The sequence below is a fragment of the Symsagittifera roscoffensis genome, chromosome 1 (genome assembly GCF_963678635.1).
Source record: "Symsagittifera roscoffensis chromosome 1, txSymRosc1.1, whole genome shotgun sequence".
NCBI classification, from domain to species: Eukaryota; Metazoa; Xenacoelomorpha; order Acoela; family Convolutidae; genus Symsagittifera; species Symsagittifera roscoffensis.
Window position 1 is genome coordinate 73,980,680 of NC_087062.1, and position 25,600 is coordinate 74,006,279.

Here is a 25,600-nt window from a genome sequence, read left to right on the forward strand (position 1 = left end):
TAAGGGTCTCTTGAAAGCTTCCGGTCCTATCTCGGCCAGGAAATGTCGATACTCCTTCTGATTTTTCTTCATGTGAGCCTTCGTCACCGTGTATAACCAAGACGTCAACGTCGCTCGAAACCATGGGAAGAATCTTATGCGATTTCACACGTGCCTCACCTCCATAGGTATAGAGAACACTTTGCACGCAGTCTCAAACAACTCAAGCCTCCGGTTACAATCAATGGCATGTATTGATTCTGCTGTTGGTGCCCTCGACTCCTGATTTTTCGTCACGTTTTCCCCGATCCATCGCAATGCCAGCATCGAGCTCACCACGGAAAGGGTGACCTTCTGTTTTTGGTCGGGTAACCCGACTGACCGAATTTCTTCCACGTCCCATATCAAGCAGAGGTTCGAATGCTCCGGATACCACACTGTCTGTGCCAGGCAGTGGCATGGGCATTCCCCATGTGTCAGATTGATACTCCGGAGGTCGCGTTCTCCCGAGGTTTCCAATAGAGGTTCAAACTCCATCATCTTCTCATGTGTTACGTCAATTTCTTCCATAGCTGGGCACTATTCATCGCATTGCCGATCGTGTTCTGTCTCTCGAAATCACTCATGTTTTCGCTTTCTAAGCTCAGGGGTTCCTCCACCAGACCTCACTCAAATTTTCTATTTGATCCTCCGGCACAGCGCCCAGGATCTTCCTCAAGAGTCTGTGTGAGTGATGCGACATTCGAGCCAGTCGTTCACTGTTGGTTATCGAGAAGGCTTTGTCAATTAACACCCTCTGACTGGATGCTTCCACCATCGCCACATCTAATTGGTAGTGGCTTCCACACAGATTGGCCTTTACCGATCCCACCAGAGATTTCGCATTCGTCGGCAAACTGTAGGCTTCACTCACGGGAAACCCCATCTCTGCCTCAAGACCAATCTTCCATCCTCTGATGTGTTTTTGGACCATTTGCAACACTACAGGTCATGACTCCACGCTCAACGCCGTTACCAATTGGTGTTCGGATTCTAGCATCTCCAGTGATTGCAGGCTGCATATCCTCGAAAGAATCCCAATGCCGTGGCTATGTTCACAGTGGTGCTTGCGTAGCATTCAGCCACTATCTGCTCCTCACTTTTTTCCTTCTCCGTGATGTCACCAAACCACGTGGCTAGTCCCTCCTTCTGAAAAGATTGTATTCTGACGCAGGATCGTCCATCACAGGAATGCTCTCCACCTCCACACACCAGGTCCAGACAACTACCCGGTTTAATCTTTTTTACTAGCTTTTCCAGCTTGCTTGTTTTTTCTTCCGATTCCTTTCGATGAGGTAAGATTATCTTTTGCACCACATTCAGATTCCCCAAATCTTCATCCTTCGCTACTGATAGTCTCACTTGCTCCGTGATTTCTTCAATCAAACTCGCGTGGGGACGGAGGCACCAAGAGGGTCTCAGCAACTTGCAAACAGTCCTCAAATTCGTGACCAACATGTCGTTTCCATTTCCCATCTTTAGTTCTAACCTCTTGTTCGAGCGCGGCACGCTGATCACCTCTGGCATCTTCTCAGGTAACAGACCTAGGCTTGGGCTTTCCCTCTCCGTCGGATCGGTCTCGATGATTGTCTCCGTCCAGAACTTCAACAGTTCCGCCACCTCAAAACTCATGTAGGCGTTTCCGGCCTCCGAATCCAAGAAAGGGTTGTAAGCTATTCCCATCACTCCAGGCACATATTGATATTCTCCACGTTTTGTGGGTTTCGCATATTCTTGATGTACGTCATGCCCCTCCTCGAATTCCTTGTTGTAGATTCTTCGTATTTCATCAAGTTTCCCATGGCTCTCTAGAGACTGCTTTGAGCTCTCTTCTTTTTCGATTCCATTTCTCTGGTATACGTTCAGGATAACAGTGGAGACTCTCCTTTCCATGGTTTTAATTCCCTTTGCTTTTTGATGGCACACTTGCACAGTAGTGTCGGTTATCACCGACATGATCCATCTCAAGAAACAAGTGGCATATTTTCTTCTCGCTAGGCTTAATCCCGAGTTGTCTCGAGCAATATGTTGCACCAGTTTTTGTTACACCTGAAGACTCTTTTCGCCCTTTTAAGTTTGTCGTGCGGTGTCAACGCCTCTAACGCCACTCCCGCAAAACTCCACGTGAACATCAACTGTCCTGCCGTTCGGACAAAAGGATTTGCCATCAATGTCAATGCTGATGATGGTGCTCTCATCCCATCTTCAAAGTACTCAAGTAGAAGGTTCTCCCAAGACCGCCCCAACTGGTTTCCCAACTCTAGGGTAGCCCAAAGTCGCCGTTTGCGGGACACCCCGCGATCAAGCTCATTCATGCAACTCTCCAATTCTTTCGTGGTCTCCAGAGCTATCCACCAAGGCCGAGCGGTATTTCTCGTCGCATTTCTCTCGAGAGGATCGCACGTTAATTGCTTCCCAATGGCCTGGTGTTGCGTCGAAAGCCACTCCTTGTGGATGTCCATTTCCACGTTTGTCCACTCGTCGAAGCCCTCTTCACGTTTGTCTTCTGGGGTTTGAAGTCATCCTCTGTTCCCGAACTCGTCGAGGCTTCCATTTCCCGCAGCACTTCGGTTAGCCTCCTGGGTGCTGAGCAGCTCTTGTAGGCCACTGTTTTCCCTCGCGCTAGAATCAGGGGAGCTGTCTCTTTTAGATTTTTCTCTGAAACCGCATCCGCCGAAGGACTCGCATCCTCTGCCTCCCGTTTTCTTTATCAAGACCTTATTCCCTTACTCGGGGGCGTTGTCACCACCGTCACTGACTCAACGTCCTTGTCCAGGTCCCTCTTTTCCGACTCTTGCCTCCCCCTTCTCTAGCATTAAGAATATTAGCATTTTTAATCATATTACTATTCTTATTTTTATCATCTACCTCGACACATTTTTATCATCAGTTTTTTTGTTTAGAGTAGAGCTATCCTTACATGGTTTAGCCCCGGCGTCCTGCTTCTGCTTCCTTAGACAAATCATCTTCTCGAGCAGCCCTTTCCTCCCATTCTCGTCCAGTCCAGTGCCGATCAGGAGTGGCTCTCCAAACTTCACTACCGTGCTCCACAGCTCTTCCTTAAAGTCATCTACTCCACACACCTTGTCTTCCACCCTCTGGTTAAACTCGTCCAGAAAACTTCGCCACGCCTCCTCGTCCAACATGCTCAAGAACATGTCTTTGTTGCTTTCAAAGGTATTCTCCTCCCTTGCTTGATCGGTTAGGAGCACCATACCCATGTTGGATGGTTCACTCGTTAGTAGCAGCTCAAGATTCTTCCGGGGAGATCCCAAAGGTGGGGTGCCCGTGTTTGCCCAGTCGTCCCCACTTAGTTCTTGTAGTAGCTCCCGTGTGGTGCCGGGGCTAAACTCTCTGTTCGTTGACCCTCCGTCTGGCGTATTCTCCACCTCCATTTCGTCTCCAGCTTCGCTGAGGTTTTCGTCCATGCTCTCCCCCTCTCCTGATTTCGGCTGGTCCCTCTCTAGCGCGGCAGTGAATCTGTTTTCCACTGGAAGGCTCCTTCTGTCTCCTGGGGTTCCCATAGAGAGGGGTGAAGGTGTCGTCGGATCTGTTGTCTTATACTCAGTGAGGGATACATACAGGGGTCCTGCCGCATACAGCATTTTCCCTTCTTGCCTCAACCCCAAATCCTCCAGACCATAAGGCGCTCGGTACTTTCTGGTGGCAAACTTCATATCGTTACTCAGAGCCATTTTACCCTCCACCACGATCATCTTCCATCGTCATAAATTGGCAGCTTGTTCTCGAGTCCAGCCTCCTCAAGTGTTCTCAAGACATCTCGGACCTCAAACTTCGGGGGCATCGAGCCTCGCATCTTTTTTGCTTGTGTAGTCCACTAATTTATCTTAATCTCACACTTGTGGAAATACATCACTGCCGAGTATCTAATGAACAAAGGATCCCAGCCATTTGTGAATTCTCTCTGTTGTCTTTCTACCGTGGCTCTCGCGTGCAGGGAAGGGACTACCAGGGGGCTGTTCATTCCCAGGGTAATTCTTCTCACCGTCGGGAACTCGGGAACGGCAGCGGTAGCACATCCCGCTCTAGTATCGTTTCCAATTCCTTTTTCGTGAATTCGAAACTCCTCGACCACGCCGGGATTCTCAAGACAACCCTCTTGTCCCTCGTCACTGGATTCAGGTTCCAAAACTTGGGATAGACCTCGATGGGACCCTCACGTTTTCCTCCCATTCAGCACTGCAGTTGTCCCCTGAAAGTGCACAACACTAGCTCGGGATCCTTGACATTTCCAAAAAACACCGTCTCACTCATCTGCGCTCTCAAGTCTTCTTGTCTGCACCAGTTGAGTGCCGACCCATCTAGAATACTGCTCAGGCTCACATGCACCACCGAGTCTCGATACGCCACCACGAGTGGATCTGGGAATGCATATGTCACTGCTGACCCGTAGACGCAGGTCACCAATTCCCCCAAGCCTCTGATCATCCCGACTGGGTCAGATCTCAAGGCCAAACACAAGTCAGTCTGAAAGGTATGCCCCCATTCGCCTCTCTCAACTCTTCTATCGTCTTGGGGTTTCTTTCCTCGCCCGTTAAGAATCGATTTTGCATCAGCAGGTACTCCACAAGCAACGTCTTCAGTCCGGCAGCACACTTGTACGAATAGGTCTCCATGGAATACGCAAATCAGTGTTGGAACCCATACCTGAAAAAGGACAAGATCATGATTGAGAACGTTCAACGGCGGGCGACAAGACTGGTCGCAAACATACAAGAACTTAGTTACCCGGAAAGACTGAAAGCTCTGAAACTGCCAACGCTGGAGTATAGAAGGAAGCGCGGAAGAATGATAGAAGTCTTCAAAATTTTGAATGGAATGTACGATGCCGCAGCAACGGAAGGACTGCTTACGATCAATGAAAGAGACACCCGAGGAAACCCGTACAAAATTTTTACGAAGAAAACCAAAACAACAGCAAGACAAAACTTCTTCATTATCGCAGCCATTAACGACTGGAACTCATTGCCTGAAAGAATAATATCGAGCGAGAACGTCAACATAGTCAAAGCAAGACTTGACATACTATGGTCCGAAATGTACGACGCATCGTTTTTGGAATGACGAAATGGACGTCGACGAAAGAGCTGGTCGATAGAGGCCGAAGCCTATAGACCATAATTGAACTTGTGAATTTGAACTTGTGACTGATGGCCTGAAAGTGGTAACTTTTTACCTTGCCCGAAACAGACCAGAAAATCAACTGGCTAGGTCGAGAGGGTGAAAAACGAGTAGAATTTAGGTAACTGACGCCGGCCAGTCGTCTATAGGTTCTTTTTCTACGCTCCGTCACCGTGTAGTATTTGGGCGAATATTACATTCATTGACGCTTTGCCAGTTGTCTGTCGGCTTAGTTTTTAAATACTACAATTGGTAGCCGGCAGTTAATTCTGAACGAAAACGATGTTTCAGATTTATGTGCGGGATATTTTGCAGCATATCCGTTCAGTGCTCAAGTGCTCCAGACTTTGATAAGAGTGTGCTTCAGAGACGAGGACCTGATTCGATAGATTATGTCTCAACTGTCTTTTCGAGTTCAAGTGTAATGTTGTGCGCCTGTGTTCTTCATATTCGCGGAGAAACTTTGGTGCACCAACCTTTGACAGATATTAATGGATCGAAAAATACGCTTCTATTCTGTGGGGAGCTGTATGATGATGATCGTTTTTCAGAAAGTGATACCGATCGTTTTTTCAGTCTCTTGACAGATGGTGTTGATTCTGATGTTTTGGCAACCTGCAAAAGTATGTTTTCCCCATTTGGTTGATATTATTGGTACAACTAGAGGGTTCCTGTGAAAGCGAATTGTGAAAAAGTTTCCCCACATCAAACAATTAGTTGAATTACTTCTCACTGACTGTTTTCTGCATCTAATTGGGCCATCCTCCTTGCGTCCCTTTTCTACTCATTTGATGTTTTTTTTATTCGGCACCGAATCGCGAAATTTACAAAAATGGAACTCCCGTGTTTTCTATTACACTTTAATTCAGTTTCGAGAAGACTTTCTATTAGGAGTAATGAACGTAGTGAGGACTCTTATCTCTTATTTAGGAAAAAGTCCTAAAATTTATTTGATTTTTCGCGGTTTGACTTGTGATTTTTTCTTAAGTTAAGTTTATTTCCCTTGTTGAAAGGAAGGAAAAATCCACTTTCGAAAAGCAAAAATGTAAGTCCCGAAAAACGTGATCGACTTTTAATTTCGAAAATGGAAATTAATTATCAGATATCCTAGTGAAATTTTGCCTATTGATCCAGTTTTCTCAAATTGGGTTAATTTAAAAACAAGTGTCCATCATAATTTTTTCTACAAATTCAAAGAGCTTTAAGGCCATCTATTTTTTTTTCTTCGAAATTCAAAAGTTTTAGATTTTTGAAAAAAAAAAAAACATGTCAGTCTTTGTTTCAGTTTCATTGCGCTCATTACTCTTTTCCAACTACAATTGTTCTTAATTGCACCAGAAAATATAAAAACCGAGTTTTTGTAGAAAATGTGGATATTTTTTTTAGATCTGAAAGGAGAATTTGCGTTCATTTTCTTGGAAGTTGATAAACAAATTGTGTGGTTTGGAAGAGACATTTTTGGCCGTCGGAGCTTGATTTTTGAATGTACAGAAAGCTCCAAGGACTTCAGATTGACATCGACTTGTGGTGAAAAGATTTTGCATTGTCTGAGAATATTAGCGTGAAAGAATTTGGTTTAAAAAGCTGTAAAACTTTCAGATGGCAATTCTAAAGGCTTTGAAGTGCCGTGTGAAGGCATTTTCGGACTTCAACTCATTGACGGATATTCGTTACAGTTTTACCCATACAATTCCTCATTTAATATAGCAGCTTCAAACTTCAGCGAATCTTGGAACCAAATTCAGTCAGTAAGTTTGTTTGAAAGAAAATTTTAATTAATTCATTTATTAATTCATGTATCCCTGGGCTATTCATCATGTTTGCTTAAATTTTCTGTGGAATTTTCTTTTTTGTTTGGTCAAATATTTGTACATCACGGTTTATATCTGTAAACTAAGAATCTCGATGGGACGCGCAATAAAAGGCACTCATGAATCAAATTTAGCTTTTAATCTGAAATGAGCTTTCGAAGACATCGTTGCTCGATATTTACTTGGATTTCAAACAAAGTTTTCACATCGACTGAGAAAGAAAGAAAGAAAGTTTGAATTAATTCTCGAAAAACAAACAAACAAACAGAGTTTACAAGGAAGATTACTATCTTCCGTATTGTCTAAGGGCACGTGCTGGGAAGATACGCAAATTTTGTTCTAGTTTAGTTCTGCAGGTAACATTCCGGGGTCGAAGAGAATCTGTTGAATAGGCTTGACGGGGAGGAAGGAGAGAGTGCAGGATATGATTAGGGTGTTTGGTACGTTCAAGTAAAAGAATATCATTCTTTTCGTTCATTTCTATGATTGGAGTGACGTGATCGATTATACCTAAACTTCTGGCCATCAATTGATTTTGTCTATCTGAGCAATGGTATTACTTGTGGCCGATGCATAGACTCTGATGCAAAATCTGAAGTTGCTAGCGATGAGTGTTACATACAGATTCGATATTTCATGTCTCGGGAACCCTAAGCATTTTAGTCTGAAGAGCAGAAAGCAAAAACTTGTCTCTTTCCTGCAAAGTTTCAATATATATAAGGTGAAAAAAAAAATTTGCATCCAATAGTAGTCTCAATACTTTCATTTCATCGACAACTTGTAGGTGTGGATGGACCACGGGCGGTATATTGTTATTTCTAAATTATATGGTCATGACTTTTGACTTTCCTTCATTGATAATAAAGTCATTAGTTCTGCACCAATCTCAGAGAGATTAACAAGGCCTGATCGAGGTGATCTCCATTTTGAGTTCCAGGTAGGAAAATGTTGCTATCATCTGCAAATTTAGTTCTACAACCAATATACTCTTAATTGAAATCCCATGTAGCAATGTTCTGTGAAGAACTGACGATTTTTAAGGAAGTCAGCTATCCAGTTGATACCCTAAGAAAGGAACCCTAAGCATTTTAGTCTGATGGAACTCTAAGCATTTTAGTCTGAAGAGCAGAAAGCACAAACTTGTCTTTTTCCTGCAAAGTTTCAATATATAGTCTGAAAAAGATAAATTTTCATCCAATACTAATCTCAATACTTTCATTTCATCGACAACTTGTAGGTCTGGATGGAACACGGGCGGTATATTGTTATTTCTAATTTATATGGTCATGACTTTTGACTTTCCTTCATTGATAATAAAGTCATTAGTTCTGCACCAATCTCAGAGAGATTAACAAGGCCTGATCGAGGTGATCTCCATTTTGAGTTCCAGGTAGGACAATGTTACTATCATCTGCAAATTTAGTTATACAACCAATATGCTCTTCTTAATTCAAATCCCATGTAGCAATGTTCTGTGAAGAACTGACGATTTTTAAGGAAGTCAGTATCCAGTTGATACCCTAAGAAAGGAACCCTAAGCATTTTAGTCTGATGGAACTCTAAGCATTTTAGTCTGAAGAGCAGCAAGCACAAACTTGTCTCTTTTCTGCAAAGTTTCAATATAAAGTCTGAAAAAGATAAATTTTCATCCAATACTAATCTCAATACTTTCATTCCATCGACAAATTGTAGGTCTGGATGGACCACGGGCGGTATTTTGTTCTTTCTAAATTATATGGTCATGACTTTTGACTTTCTTTCATTGATAATAAAGTCATTAGTTCTGCACCAATCTCAGAGAGATTAACAAGGCCTGATCGAGGTGATCTCCATTTTGAGTTCCAGGTAGGACAATGTTACTATCATCTGCAAATTTAGTTATACAACCAATATGCTCTTCTTAATTCAAATCCCATGTAGCAATGTTCTGTGAAGAACTGACGATTTTTAAGGAAGTCAGTATCCAGTTGATACCCTAAGAAAGGAACCCTAAGCATTTTAGTCTGATGGAACTCTAAGCATTTTAGTCTGAAGAGCAGAAAGCACAAACTTGTCTTTTTCCTGCAAAGTTTCAATATATAGTCTGAAAAAGATAAATTTTCATCCAATACTAATCTCAATACTTTCATTTCATCGACAACTTGTAGGTCTGGATGGAACACGGGCGGTATATTGTTATTTCTAATTTATATGGTCATGACTTTTGACTTTCCTTCATTGATAATAAAGTCATTAGTTCTGCACCAATCTCAGAGAGATTAACAAGGCCTGATCGAGGTGATCTCCATTTTGAGTTCCAGGTAGGACAATGTTACTATCATCTGCAAATTTAGTTATACAACCAATATGCTCTTCTTAATTCAAATCCCATGTAGCAATGTTCTGTGAAGAACTGACGATTTTTAAGGAAGTCAGTATCCAGTTGATACCCTAAGAAAGGAACCCTAAGCATTTTAGTCTGATGGAACTCTAAGCATTTTAGTCTGAAGAGCAGCAAGCACAAACTTGTCTCTTTTCTGCAAAGTTTCAATATAAAGTCTGAAAAAGATAAATTTTCATCCAATACTAATCTCAATACTTTCATTCCATCGACAAATTGTAGGTCTGGATGGACCACGGGCGGTATTTTGTTCTTTCTAAATTATATGGTCATGACTTTTGACTTTCTTTCATTGATAATAAAGTCATTAGTTCTGCACCAATCTCAGAGAGATTAACAAGGCCTGATCGAGGTGATCTCCATTTTGAGTTCCAGGTAGGACAATGTTACTATCATCTGCAAATTTAGTTATACAACCAATATGCTCTTCTTAATTCAAATCCCATGTAGCAATGTTCTGTGAAGAACTGACGATTTTTAAGGAAGTCAGTATCCAGTTGATACCCTAAGAAAGGAACCCTAAGCATTTTAGTCTGATGGAACTCTAAGCATTTTAGTCTGAAGAGCAGCAAGCACAAACTTGTCTCTTTTCTGCAAAGTTTCAATATAAAGTCTGAAAAAGATAAATTTTCATCCAATACTAATCTCAATACTTTCATTCCATCGACAAATTGTAGGTCTGGATGGACCACGGGCGGTATTTTGTTCTTTCTAAATTATATGGTCATGACTTTTGACTTTCCTTCATTGATAATAAAGTCATTAGTTCTGCACCAATCTCAGAGAGATTAACAAGGCCTGATCGAGGTGATCTCCATTTTGAGTTCCAGGTAGGACAATGTTACTATCATCTGCAAATTTAGTTATACAACCAATATGCTCTTCTTAATTCAAATCCCATGTAGCAATGTTCTGTGAAGAACTGACAATTTTTAAGGAAGTCAGTATCCAGTTGATACCCTAAGAAAGGAACCCTAAGCATTTTAGTCTGATGGAACTCTAAGCATTTTAGTCTGAAGAGCAGCAAGCACAAACTTGTCTCTTTTCTGCAAAGTTTCAATATAAAGTCTGAAAAAGATAAATTTTCATCCAATACTAATCTCAATACTTTCATTCCATCGACAAATTGTAGGTCTGGATGGACCACGGGCGGTATTTTGTTCTTTCTAAATTATATGGTCATGACTTTTGACTTTCTTTCATTGATAATAAAGTCATTAGTTCTGCACCAATCTCAGAGAGATTAACTAGGCCTGATCGAGGTGATCTCCTTTTGAGTTCTAGATAGGACAATGTTGCTATCATCTGCAAATTTAGTTATACAACCAATATGCTCTTCTTAATTGAAATCCCATGTAGCAATGTTCTGTGAAGAACTGACGATTTTTAAGGAAGTCAGCTATCCAATTGATACCCTAAGCAAGGAACCCTAAGCATTTTAGTCTGATGGAACCCTAAGCATTTTAGTCTGATGGAACCCTAAGCATTTTAGTCTGAAGAGCAGAAAGCACAAACTTGTCTCTTTTCTGCAAAGTTTCAATATATAGTCTGAAAAAGATAAATTTTCATCCAATACTAATCTCAATACTTTCATTTCATCGACAAATTGTAGGTCTAGATGGACCACGGGCGGAATATTGTTCTTTCTAAATTATATGGTCATGACTTTTGACTTTCCTTCATTGATAATAAAGTCATTAGTTCTGCGCCAATCTCAGAGAGATTAACTAGGCCTGATCGAGGTGATCTCCTTTTGAGTTCTAGATAGGACAATGTTGCTATCATCTGCAAATTTAGTTATACAACCAATATGCTCTTCTTAATTGAAATCCCATGTAGCAATGTTCTGTGAAGAACTGACGATTTTTAAGGAAGTCAGCTATCCAGTTGATACCCTAAGCAAGGAACCCTAAGCATTTTAGTCTGATGGAACCCTAAGCATTTTAGTCTGAAGAGCAGAAAGCACAAACTTGTCTCTTTTCTGCAAAGTTTCAATATATAGTCTGAAAAAGATAAATTTTCATCCAATACTAGTCTCAATACTTTCATTTCATCGACAACTTGTAGGTCTGGATGGAACACGGGCGGTATATTGTTATTTCTAATTTAAATGGTCATGACTTTTGACTTTCCTTCATTGATAATAAAGTCATTAGTTCTGCACCAATCTCAGAGAGATTCACAAGGCCTGATCGAGGTGATCTCCATTTTGAGTTCCAGGTAGGACAATGTTGCTATCATCTGCAAATTTACTTATACAACCAATATGCTCTTCTTAATTCAATTCCCATGTAGCAATGTTCTGTGAAGAACTGACAATTTTTAAGGAAGTCAGCTATCCAGTTGATACCCTAAGAAAGGAACCCTAAGCATTTTAGTCTGATGGAACCCTAAGCATTTTAGTCTGATGGAACCCTAAGCATTTTAGTCTGAAGAGCAGCAAGCACAAACTTGTCTCTTTTCTGCAAAGTTTCAATATATAGTCTGAAAAAAATAAATTTTCCAATACTAATCTCAATACTTTCATTTCATCGACAAATTGTAGGTCTGGATGGACCACGGCGGTATATTGTTTTTCTAAATTATATGGTCATGACTTTTGACTTTCCTTCATTGATAATAAAGTCATTAGTTCTGCACCAATCTCAGAGAGATTAACTAGGCCTGATCGAGGTGATCTCCTTTTGAGTTCTAGATAGGAGAATGTTGCTATCATCTGCAAATTTAGTTATACAACCAATATGCTCTTCTTAATTTAAATCCCATGTAGCAATGTTCTGTGAAGAACTGACGATTTTTAAGGAAGTCAGCTATCCAGTTGATACCCTAAGCAAGGAACCCTAAGCATTTTAGTCTGATGGAACCCTAAGCATTTTAGTCTGATGGAACCCTAAGCATTTTAGTCTGAAGAGCAGAAAGCACAAACTTGTCTCTTTTCTGCAAAGTTTCAATATATAGTCTGAAAAAGATAAATTTTCATCCAATACTAGTCTCAATACTTTCATTTCATCGACAACTTGTAGGTCTGGATGGAACACGGGCGGTATATTGTTATTTCTATTATATATGGTCATGACTTTTGACTTTCCTTCATTGATAATAAAGTCATTAGTTCTGCACCAATCTCAGAGAGATTCACAAGGCCTGATCGAGGTGATCTCCATTTTGAGTTCCAGGTAGGACAATGTTGCTATCATCTGCTAATTTAGTTATACAATCAATATGCTCTTCTTAATTCAAATCTCATGTAGCAATGTTCTGTGAAGAACTGACGATTTTTAAGGAAATCAGCTATCCAGTTGATGGCATATGGATTGATGGCAGGTTCTATGAGACCCAGATTTCCCATGCAAGTTACATGCTGAGCTCGATCAGAAGCCTTGCTGAAGTCTATAGGCATAATTCTGGTGTAATCATATCCTTGTTCATCGAAACTAGAACACCCTTTTCTAAACCCATGTTGATTTGAAGGTAACCAATCGTTGTAAATTGTTCGAGGTATTTTTTCAGAATGATACGCTCAAATAGTCTGGACACCACTGATGTGATTGAGATTGGCCTGAACTCGTTGAAAGGTTTGAGCATTTAGCAACAGGCACAATGTTCGAGAGCTTGAAGGATACCGTTACTTTCCCTAGAAGCCGTCCCTTTTTTTTTTTTACTTCTAGTCAGGTTGATTTGTTTTTTCTTTTGTATCTCAGCTTCCAGTGATGAATTCTCTTTGTTTTGTTCTTAGTTTGTATTTTTTTGCGCAACAGTCTCTTGAGATAAGTTGTCATGAAGGTTGGATCATTGCTGCTTATTTTGACTGTTTTGAGTGGTCAGTACTTGTCCAAAAGACCAAGGAGAAGCGTTTGGAGATCGTAGGAGGCTTTATCTATGTTGTCGAAGCCTATTTTTTTCCTTTATTCTGATGGAGTCTAAGTTTAAACCAAAACGGATTCTCTCTGTGTTGCTTACGGTGACTTTCGTTGTAGGTTCTTGAGGGCTTGCAGAACAGCGCCAGATGATCTGTAGTCAAATGGGTTTGAAGTAGTACAGGGTTCTAGTAGCCTTCCTTGCTTGTACAAAAATTTTTATCCAAGGTATTATTGTTTCTTGTCGCAGGTGTTGGAAGTTTTTCTAAATCGGAGAAATTCTCTAGGAGAGTATCGTCAATTATATTGAAATCTCCGGCAATGAGAACATGAGAATAAGGATGTTCGATAAGCTTTCGTTCACGCACATTGATTAGATAGTCAGCCATCTAGATTAGATAGTCAGCCTGGTTAGGCACATCTCTCTTAACACGAGGGTCATGCGTTCGAATTCCGCTTCGGTCATGGCTGGAGGGGTCCCAGTGTCATCCGCCTCCTCAAGGTGGGACCGGCTGCGGCAAAATGGATGACATCTCCCCCTCCCCCACGGTTGGTACTGCACTGAGCAGGCCGGGGGCAAATAAAAAAAAAATAAAAAAAAAATAGTCAGCCAAAACCTTGTCTGCTTTAGAATCCGGCGGGTAGTAGACGCAACCATGAACCAAAAACTTATTCGCAACCTGAACTCGTATTCAGAGAGATTCTGCTATAGAAACTTCCGTCACTTTTAGGCTAGGAAAGGTTTCTGCAACAATTTCGTTTCTCACAAACATGCATACTCCACCTCCCCCTGTTTTACCAGTTGAATCGAAGTCTCTGTCACTCCGCAAAAGGTTGTATCCATCAATGGTCAGGACAAATCGGTGATATCATTATTCAGCCAGGTTTCAGTTATCATATAGATGTCAGGTTTAATGTATCCAATGTAAGTCATGAGATCCCTCCCTTCTTTTTAAAGAGCGGGCATTAATTAATTTTCTCAGAGAGCAAAGGATCTCAGCAAACCTTTCCATGAAATTATCATAATTAGATATCAAGGATTTAATTTCTAGTCAGTTCTTTTCTTATTTGTAAGTCTAGTTCTTTTCCTTTAATAAAAGGAGACAAACTTCACTATCGAACAGCAAAAGTCAGAAAACGTGATCGCCTTCTATTTTCGGATTTCCCAGCGGAATAAAAAAATTTAAAAATTTCCTATTGGTCCAATTGTCTAAAATCGGGTTAATTTTATCAAAAAATGTCTATCATAAATTGTTTTTGAGTTTCATAGAGCTTTAAGGCCGTTTATTTTTTTCTTTGAAATTCAAAAGTTGAAACTTTAAAAACAAAACAAATAAGAGTTTTTTCTGTTTCTTTGTGTTCTTACTCTTTTCCAACTGTCTGTTGGCTATGTTTTCTACCATTCTAAGCGTTTTGATAGATGTATTTATTGTTCTCAATTCACGTTCAATAATGCATGTCACTGATTTTTTTCCCCTGTTTTAAATTTTTTTCATTAGCTTAAACTTGTCGAGTGAAAATGCGTTTTTTTAAAGATTTCTGATAGTCGACTATCCTTAATATTTTTTCGCGAAAAAATAAAGTGTTTTGTTTTTTGTTACCCTTGCGACTAGCAAAAGTGTTTCAACCGGGTACTACCCGTAAATAACCTGTAACTATCTTAGTTCGCAAAATTCGCACCTGAAAGTAATACACGTCTTTTACCTGCTTTATTCTAATTTCAAAATCAAGAAGCATAGCGCGCATTTGGCGCATTAGTTACAACCATGCTTGAGACGATCAAGCCGTGTACTGGTTCAAATCCAATCGGGACCTGTTTTTTGGAAACTGAATGTTTTCGGCTGTTTTATGCCTAGTTTAGTTTCCTCAGAAAGGACGTTTTGATGTTTATGTTTTTTCTAGCGTTCCGAAAGCTCCTGGAAAACGGTGAGAAACTTTGTATTAGGGGTCGTGTTTTATTTTGTTTTCCTTGCGACATCGAGAAAAACTGGTTGGAAGATTTTGCACACTTTGAGCAACGCTCGTGTTACGGAAATTTAGTTTTTTTTTAGGTTGAAAAACTTGTTTTTCGAAAAATTAAAGTGAGTCTTGTATGTTTCAATTTAATTTGAAGGTTTTGGTTTTTTTAGAAAACTTTTTTTTTGGCCCAACCGTTGTCTGCTCAAAAATGGTCGGCTTTAATACCACTCCTTGCTTTGATGTAAGTTTAACATTTAATTGTCTTGTTTGGAATGTGTTTTCAAAAGTGAACATTGTGCAAGACAATGAGACAAGCTATGAAAATTTGTTAGATCTAGTTTTTCTCAACATATTCAAAAAAAAATTTGTTTTGCGGTTTTCATCTCAATTTCTGTCTGCTTTTTTTGTCATGTTTAGATATCAAGGATTTTATGTGTTCACCTGCTTCGCCTTTGTGTTGATTTTATGTGTTCACCTGCCTCCTTTTTTACCTTGTAGTCGATATCTTAATTATCAGGTGTAAAATTGTTATTTTTTTTGAGAATATAATAAATTCGCTGCTCGCTGAGCTTACTAATAGTTCTCAAACTTTCTGTTGACTGTATTCATTTTTTATCTCATTTAATTGGTTTTTATAATATGGTTTTTATAATATAATTGAGTTTTATTAAGTCAAAAGTTTTGCCAAACGAGGCCATTTCCCTTCCACCAATGATGAGCATTTTATTATGAGCAGTGATTAAGTAAAGTACTTTTGATGAGGGTGTCTGTCGTTCAAAGACCACAGTCCCAAGTTTTGTTTTTGAGGCTCGTTTTTGTAGTTTTTTCAAAGTTTACTAGTTAGATTTCTTTCCGATGGTCAATGCGAATTGTTGCGGCGTAAAAATGTCGGAAATTATTCAAGCAATCGTTTTTCAATAATTTGCTTAACGAGTTCGCTTATTCTAGTTGGTGTTACGCAAATGTCTGTTCGAATTTTGTGTTCACTTTGTTAGCAGTATATGCATATAATTCAGCGCCAATTACACTCGGTTTTGATATTAAATCAAGCTATTTCATGTTTTATTGCATCTGAAAGATATTGATGGCCTTGAGCTCGAAATTAAAAAATGTTCCAACTGTGACCATTGTTGCAAAGTTTTGTGGAATTGAAATTTGCCCAATTTGAGATAATTAAAGCGCGCCGTACCAATTTTTTCGAAATGGAATCGGGATTTAGACCTTTGAGCTTATACAACTCTTTTTAAAGTTTTGTTCTAGTCCCGGCCGGACATTGTTTTTTCGAAATATGAAAATTGATTTTTTTTCTGTGAAAGCTCAAGGTTACAATATCGTTTGCTTGCCTATTTTTCTTAACTTACTTTCCTAAGCATGGTTTTCTTCTGAGCTAAGCTTTCGTGCTATCATTGAATTTGTAAATTTACCAACTGATTTTGTATAATTTCCAGTTTTTTTTCGCTTTTCCGGTTTTTGGCTGATGTTAAATCGGCGTGATCAACTTATATTGCCTAATTAGAAGGGGCAAAAGGTTTTCTTATCCTTTGTGAGTGGTAGGGGTAGGGCCTATTTTCTATTTGCGGCTCAACGGCCGTTGATGCACGTAATTTTGGCTAAATTAGCGATCGGTGAATGGTTCTGTTGCTTTTTCAACGCTGTTCTTCAACACTGCTCGCAGGATTCTTCACATTGAACATCATTTGAGACAAATGAATTAAATTGAGACTAATTTTTGTAGATATAGATTTCTCGACATTTCACTCGCATTTTTTCGACTTAGTGGCTTCCGTTTTCTTTGTCAGCCGCTAGCTTGCAATGCTATCTTTGTGTGTATCCTATGGTTTGCAAAGCACTTGTGGTTACTATTGCGTAGTGTGAGCAGCAAATCAATCCGATTCGAAATCTTTCCAAATTGAATTGAGGCAAACTATGTCATCTTTGCAAGCCGTTGCAGGACGACAAATATATCACTTTGTTCTTTACAAAGTGTTGCGGGGCCTGAAAATTGCGTGAGGGGAAGAAATGGAGGAAAAGAAGGAGCGTTTCAATGAGGTGTTACGATACGTGTGAAAGAAGACGAGTGAAAGAAGACGATTCAAGCGTCTCTTTAGTGCAACTTCACCTTCGTATAAGTTTCCACTGATTTCTGAAAAGGCTGGGGCCATTTAAATGAATTTTATGAACAAATGATTAAGAGTAATAAATGTAGTGAAGTCTCTTATATAGGTCTTGCTGATTTTTTTTTCAGGTAAAAGTTTTGAAATATTGATGCACTTAGCTATAAATGCACTTTTTGAGTTCAATTGAAATTCATCTGCTGAAAGTGACGTAAATATCACTCTCCAAATACGAACGTGGAAATGGCGCAAAAAACGTGAACGATTTCTAGTTTCTAAAGTGGAATTTATTTTTAAGATTTCCCAGCGGAATAAAAACTTTAACTATTGATCCAATTTTCTCAAGTTGGTTTAATGCTATCAAAAAAGCGCCTATCGTAAATCGTACTAGAAATTCAAAGAGCTTAAAGGACATCTATTTTTTCTTTGTGTTTCCCTTAACTTACTTTCCTAAGCATGGTTTTCTTCTGAGCTAAGCTTTCGTGCTATCATTGAATTTGTAAATTTACCAACTGATTTTGTATAATTTCCAGTTTTTTTTCGCTTTTCCGGTTTTTGGCTGATGTTAAATCGGCGTGATCAACTTATATTGCCTAATTAGAAGGGGCAAAAGGTTTTCTTATCCTTTGTGAGTGGTAGGGGTAGGGCCTATTTTCTATTTGCGGCTCAACGGCCGTTGATGCACGTAATTTTGGCTAAATTAGCGATCGGTGAATGGTTCTGTTGCTTTTTCAACGCTGTTCTTCAACACTGCTCGCAGGATTCTTCACATTGAACATCATTTGAGACAAATGAATTAAATTGAGACTAATTTTTGTAGATATAGATTTCTCGACATTTCACTCGCATTTTTTCGACTTAGTGGCTTCCGTTTTCTTTGTCAGCCGCTAGCTTGCAATGCTATCTTTGTGTGTATCCTATGGTTTGCAAAGCACTTGTGGTTACTATTGCGTAGTGTGAGCAGCAAATCAATCCGATTCGAAATCTTTCCAAATTGAATTGAGGCAAACTATGTCATCTTTGCAAGCCGTTGCAGGACGACAAATATATCACTTTGTTCTTTACAAAGTGTTGCGGGGCCTGAAAATTGCGTGAGGGGAAGAAATGGAGGAAAAGAAGGAGCGTTTCAATGAGGTGTTACGATACGTGTGAAAGAAGACGAGTGAAAGAAGACGATTCAAGCGTCTCTTTAGTGCAACTTCACCTTCGTATAAGTTTCCACTGATTTCTGAAAAGGCTGGGGCCATTTAAATGAATTTTATGAACAAATGATTAAGAGTAATAAATGTAGTGAAGACTCTTATATAGGTCTTGCTGATTTTTTTTCAGGTAAAAGTTTTGAAATATTGATGCACTTAGCTATAAATGCACTTTTGAGTTCAATTGAAATTCATCTGCTGAAAGTGACGTAAATATCACTCTCCAAATACGAACGTGGAAATGGCGCAAAAAACGTGAACGATTTCTAGTTTCTAAAGTGGAATTTATTTTTAAGATTTCCCAGCGGAATAAAAACTTTAACTATTGATCCAATTTTCTCAAGTTGGATTAATGCTATCAAAAAAGCGCCTATCGTAAATCGTACTAGAAATTCAAAGAGCTTAAAGGACATCTATTTTTTCTTTGTGTTTCGAAAGTTGCAATTTTTTCAACAAAGTCAATGTTTGTTCAGTGTTTTTTCAATGTTTACTTGCGTTCATTATTCTTTTCCAATCTTCGATTGTCTATGTTTTTCAGTAGCGAAGCTTGTGTTATAGCGAAGCTTGTGTTCAAACCGATAATTTTTCCCCAACAAATTGCGCAAAACACGCCACAGTTCATATTGCAATAATTTAAATCAAAGATTGAAATGGTTTCATTATGATTCGTTTTTTTCTGTGTGTGTTTGTAATGCAAGAAAAAATAACACTCGACAACTCAGAGAGTCTTTTATGTGCGGCCTTTAAATCTGTAAATTGGGGAATCGATTCAAAGTTGTGCACCATATACAGTGCTGATTTAAAATAACCGGACAAAACGAGCTTAACTTGAAATTTAAAACGCGTTTTTCTCAAATTGGGTTGAGTTTAGGTGAAAACATATGAAGACAAAACTTGCTTAAAATTTTAGCAGAATTAATATGGTGTTATTTGTTTTTGCAATTTTTTTTGAAGAAAAAACCCTTCTTAAAGTTTGTTGGGCTACATAAGGGGCTCACTCTGATATAATTATGTCTGTAATCGACTTGGTTTTTTTGGCGTAGGGTTTGATTAACTAAGAAAAGCCAAAATTACCCTTTTTTGGGGGTAAAATTTCGGTCCCGAATTTTGCGAAACAAGTTACACCATATTAATTCTGCTAAAATTTTAAGCAAGTTTTGTCTTAATAAGTTTTCACCTAAACTCTACCCAATTTGAGAAAAACGCGTTTTAAATTTCAAGTTTAACGCGTTTTATCCGGTTAATTTGAATCAGCACTGTACAGTGCTGATTTAAATTATACGAACAAAATGAACGAAACTTGAATTTTCAAATACGTTTTTCTCAATTTGGGTTAAAATTAAACAAAATGTGAAGAGAACAAAAATTGCTCAGAATTTCATCAGAACTAATATGTTGCAATTTTTCCCCGAAATTCTCAACCAAAATTTTACCCCGTAAATGGGTCATTTTGGCTTTTTTCAGTTAATCAAAAATTAAGCTGAAACTACTTTGTTAATTGATGAGGATTATACATCACAAGACGCTTCTTACACAGCCCAACAAATTTCTAGAAAGGTTAAATCTCCCAAAATTGTAAGAGAAAATATTTTTGCATGATAGTCAAGAAACGTGATTTTTACTATATAAAACCCAAAATCTTTGCTTAAAAACAAATTTTAAACAATATACTCAAATTTTTGGAGATTTAACCTTTCTAGAATTTTGTTGGGCTGTGAAAGAGGCTTCTTGTGATATATATTTCTCATCAATAGTTTCAGCAAAATAGTTTCAGCGTAATTCTTGATTAACTGAAAAAAGCCAAAATGACCCATTTATGGGGTAAAATTTTGGTTGAGAATTTTGGAGAAAAAATTGCACCGTATTAATTCTGATGAAATTTTAAGCAACTTTTGTTCTCTTCTCTTTTTGTCCAATATTAACCTAATTTGAGAAAAACGTGTTTGAAAATTCAAGTTTTGTTCGTTTTGTCCGGATAATTTAAATCAGCACTCTATTTGTTAGGTACATTCAAAAAGTTTGCATTTTGCGTTGCCGGTTATTTTGCCTGTTTTTACAGCAATCGCAATTTTAGGAGGATATCTAGCTTTAATAAATCATCTGCTGGGAAGTGACCAAGAATCTGCAAATAGGAGTTAAAAATTTTCCATGATTCTTTCTGTGCTTGACTTTGTCTGCTGGATATATTTTTTTAAAATTTCATTTAGGAGTGTTTTTGGCAAAGAGACGATCACTAGACGCTTTGTTTTCGTCGAAGATTTTTTCTTGGACGAGTCAATACAGTGGAATCATTCTACATGTTGCAACAACATCTGCAAATGCGATCGTTTCCCATCACTAGAGGATGATGAAATGAAGCGAACTCTTTGTAGTTTTTACCAATATTTGCAGAAAGCAGTACAACGAAGAGTTTTGTCTATTCGCAGTAGCCTGCGTTGTGGAATTTTGTTTAGTGGTGGCTTAGATTCTGCCGTGCTTGCCGCATTGATGGACCAGTTCTACGACAAGGAGCGCGAGATTGAGTTGATTAATGTTGCTTTTGAAGTGAATGGCCAATTCGAGACACCAGACCGAAAGACTAGCGTGAAGGCTTTGATGTTAGTCGTAGTCATTTCGTAACATGGGGTCAATTTCAACGGTTGACGTTTTAAAAAATGGGATTCTTCAAAAGTGACTTGCGCCTCTAACAAATTAGCTCTTTCTACAGCTGAAATGTTATAAGCAAAAATGGATTAGGTGAAAAATTGTTTAAGTAAAATATGAAAATATGTTTTAATCGTTTTACCCTAAAATTTTCATCATTACGCTAGCGAGCAGCTAGTGTTTTAGTACGAACCTTCTTTTTTTCCAACTTAACTCGCAAATAAAATTGTTCACTTGTGAGCCTTTTTGCTATAACCACGATCTGTAGCATTGGAAATTACATAGCATCTGTTCTCGGTTTTTATTTGTGGCTAGTGTTTGAGATGGAGTGAGCTTCCGTGGCTGAAGGGTTAGTGCGTGAGACATATAATTTCTAGATAATAGGCCCGAGTCGTCGCCGAATTTTTACTATTTAGAGGCTTTTTTTTTACTTTTTCTTTCTTATTGCACTTTTTGGAACTCTATAGCTGCTTTTTGTCGTATTCTCGCTAGTGTTCGCGAAGCGCAGCTTCGACTATGTGTACATCTCGCTGATTTGGTCAAGTTGTCCTGATTGATAGTTATTGTAATTGCAGAGAATTGGAAAAAATAGCCCCGAACAGAACATGGAAACTGATTTTCGTAAATATCACAAAAGCGGAGCTTCAAGATGCACGAACACAGTATATCAGCAGAGTTTTGTATCCTTGTGAAAGCGTGTTAGATGACAGCATAGGATGCTCCCTGTGGTTTGCGGCTAAAGGGGCGTGCTCAACTGTCCTTTTGTCTGGAATCGGGGCGGACGAGCAACTGGGGGGATACTCAAGACACAGGGGGGCGTTTGAGAAAGGAGGCTGGAAGTGTATGCACGAGGAAATGAGGCAAGACTTGATGAGAATTGGAGCTAGAAACATGGGTAATTATTAAATTCAAAAAGTTTATTAATTACCTAGTTTAATAATTAATTTAGCCCATGGTTAAATTAATTTTTTGCACAGTTTATATGGCCTTGTTTTCTAGCCTCTTAGCGTCCTAAATCTCATAATATTAATTGATTCAATGTAATGATCATTTTAATTTTGAAACATGGCTAAAGTTTTTCAACAAAATTCAAAAGTTACTACGTAAATTTTTTCCCTTAAAGACCTGTTTTCCCCTTCCTCGTTTTTCAGTCTGTCAAGTATCTGCTTTTTTGGCTATGTCCCCTCACCGTGCACTTTTCTTAATAACTGCATTTCAAATTTTGAAGAAAACCATATCTAAAAATTTTGGTGGTGCAGGATCTAAGATTTTGTTGAATTTCTGCAGTTTTTTCGCGTTTAAGGTTTCTGGCTTTAATTGTGTCGGCTTGTGTCATCGATCAAGGTGTCGTGTCTACCCAAGACGTGCATAGTAATTACTTGATAATTGTGTTCAGGTTTTTTAATGCTGGCAATTGTGTTTTGCGATAAGTTTGTATCGATTTGAATTTTTCTTGAGATAGTATGATATCTCACCTTATGATATTCTAGTGGATGTTTTTCTGCCTTTTTTTACTCTTGTGATAAGCTAGGGTATTGCAATCGGGTACTAGACTTTTTTCTCGTAAATAACTTTGCTCACAGAAAGGTCAGAATTAGAAATGGTAAATATTAGTTCAGTTCAAGTTCATCAAATTTCTTATCGTTCACAACACACTTAGACTGGAGGTAACGAATAAGCCTGGGACCGCAAAGGTCCAGGGTTCGAATCTGATAGGACTTTTTTTAGATGAAATTTTTTGTTTCAAAAAAATTGTCGGCTGATTAATTGTCTGCTTATGTTTTGTCGGTTTAGTTGCCACATCGTGGAATTTTCTTGTTGTTTTCGCAATTAACATTGTAAACGCTTTAAGTGTTCTGTTTTATTTCTCCTGTTTGTAAAATACTTACCTTGGCTTCGTAGATTTTTTTTGTTGTTTTTTTTTTGCTTGAGAACTTTATTCTGCCCAAATGATTTCGGCTTATAATTTATCGGCTTTGAGTCGTGTTAAGGGAAAAAATTTTCTATACTCACCCCTGCATCGCAAAAAATGCTTAAATTCTTCATAGAAATTATATTTTGAATTTTTCGTCACATTTTTTTTAGCTTTGCTTGATAGGTTTCGGCCTATGTTTTATCGACTAAATGGCCGCATATTGCTCCTTTCGACAAGCGAAAAAAGTTTGTGTGCGTGTCTGTGTTATGAGGGTGAAAAGGACTTAATAACTTTTCAGTTGTCTTAAGTTTTTTGAATTTTTTCTGGCTTTTTAATTGTTTCATTTGACAATTAAATAAAAATGTTTGGGTGTTTTTGTGAAGGACTTTTTATAAATCTTAATTCTACTTTTTATCTACTTTTTAATTCTTGTTTTTTTTTGGCTGAAAATTTTTCTGCTGAGGTATTTTCGGCTTTGTAGCCGCTTGGTAAGTTTTTTTTCGACGCTAATTTCACATTCTATTGTATTTGCATCTTATTGTTTCAAAACTAGCCTGATTCATTTTGATCGATCTAGTTTTACCGACACTTTCGATTGCTTTCCGACTTAGCTACTTTCTTCATGTGTATCGCTTCGCCTCTGTGTTCATATTTTCTTTTCGACTGATGGCTTTCGGCTAGCTGACTCTGTTTTTCTGTTGTTTAGCAAGTGGTGTGAAGCTGCCTTGCCTGTGCGTAAAAGTATACTAAAATTGACAAACTTTTGTGTCGTTTGAATGTCAAAAATTGATTTTTAAAATATATTTTTATTTAACTCAGGAGGGCTGTGGTGTATAAGTTGTAGGTTTTGTTTAGGGTTTTTAAACTTTTTTCATGACAACAATTTTTTGTGGCATTTTTTGTTTTTGATTTAGTGTCCAAGTATTGCCGGCTTTGTGAACACTCGGTAAGTGAGACTAAAAGCTTACTTAATGCTGGTGGTTTAGTTTCGACTGTGGATCTGAAATTGTTTTTTTTTTCACCAGTTTTAACCACTTTTTTTAACCACTTTTTTTCGACATTGATTTCTGTCTCACTTTTTATTCGATAGCTTGCAATGCTGTGCTTGCGCTGTATTGCAAGTAATGTCGAGCGCCGCTTCGCCTCTGCGTAACATTTATTATGATTATTAAAAAAATTCTACCAGAGTGAAATTCCTTCCACCTCCTTTTTTGCGTAAAGCGAAAACTGTATCGATTTTTGCTACTCATTTTTACGATGCTTTAAATTTCCGTTTTATGTCAGAAAAATTTTTTAAAATAATCCTGTTAAATTTTAGGGAGAGACGATAGGGTAATTGCCGACCATGGGAAAGAACTACGGATGCCTTTTTTAGATGAAGACTTGGTAGCTTTTCTCAGTAATCTTGCCCCATGGTACAAAACGAACCCGCTCGGATCTAGAGAGACAGGGGACAAGGCTCTATTACGATTAGTTGCCAAAGATTTGGGACTACATGAGGTGTCTTCATTTGCAAAGCGCGCAATTCAATTCGGATCGAGAATTGCAAAATTAGAGAGCAAGTCGGAAAAAGGGTCCGATGTCTGCTCTAGACTGAAATGAAACAAATGCGGACTGTTTCAAAAGAGGACGCTAAGTAATATCTATTTCAATTTAATCTGTCTCTAAAGAATTTCATTTCGTGTCCGTAAATTAGAATTGAATAAGAAAGAAAATTGTCTACGTTTAGCGAGGCTGAAGTGCTGTTTGATATTCAAATAGTGAGATAGATATCAGCAGCAAGTCTTATCTCTGGGTTTATGAAGAAGGTAAAGCTTCATTATATTGAATTTCAGTTCAGGTGAACGTGTCTGATACGCTGCAATTAAAAAAGAACTTTGCACTATTTTCAATTGTAGTAATAGAGCAGCACGTCAATATTCCTTTTATTTTTTGTCTATTGTACGAGTGTAATACAGTAAATTTTCGTTTTTAACGTAACTTTTTTTAGTTTTAAATCTGTTCGTTTCCTTTCAAAATGTCGTTTCCTGACTCGAATGAATACGAACACGTTAAGTTATCAGATTGTGAAATACAAGTTGAACAAAATCTGAAAATTTCATTAAGCAAATTACTCTATGCTTCTGACGATGGCGATGGTAAAGCATCTTTGGCCCTCGGTTATTATGACGATGAGTTGCATCGAATTGAAACTCACAAGGTTTCGTTCAAGGAAGTTTCTGTTACAAGTAAGTTTAAAGATGCCTTAACTTGTCATTTATCTAAAAGACGCTCCAAAAACAGAATGTTCGCCTTTGTAAATCCGTCTAGTGGAGCAGGGAAAGGAATGGAAACTTTCACTCAAAAAGTTTTGCCTATTTTGGAAAAAGCTGGAATTGTTGTTGACCAGCAGATTACCGAAAAGGACGGCGAAAACAGTCTCGGGAAGATAGCAGAACGAATTGACTTGTCCAGATACGACGCTTTGATTATTGTAGGCGGGGATAGTAGTCTTCGAGACGTATTGAATGGTCTCTGGACTAAAGCTGGTAAACCGAATCTTGAGCAGTTGCAGCTTCCGGT

At 38.4% G+C, this 25,600-nt stretch overlaps 2 protein-coding genes across 2 annotated transcripts in view; both read left to right on the plus strand.

Annotated features, from left to right (window-relative positions):
- LOC134848760 (WD repeat-containing protein 48-like) overlaps window positions 1–25,600 on the plus strand; it is a 391,131-nt gene that overhangs the window by 125,718 nt on the left and 239,813 nt on the right. The gene's annotated exons all lie outside the window — the stretch shown is intronic.
- Window positions 4,654–24,710, plus strand: LOC134839819 (asparagine synthetase domain-containing protein 1-like). Its single transcript, XM_063855445.1, has 7 exons — window positions 4,654–5,078; window positions 5,452–5,783; window positions 6,547–6,687; window positions 6,760–6,904; window positions 20,688–21,077; window positions 21,699–22,018; window positions 24,357–24,710. The coding sequence occupies exons 1-7, from the start codon at window positions 4,654–4,656 to the stop codon at window positions 24,638–24,640; spliced, it is 2,037 nt and encodes a 678-aa protein (XP_063711515.1). The 3' UTR covers window positions 24,641–24,710.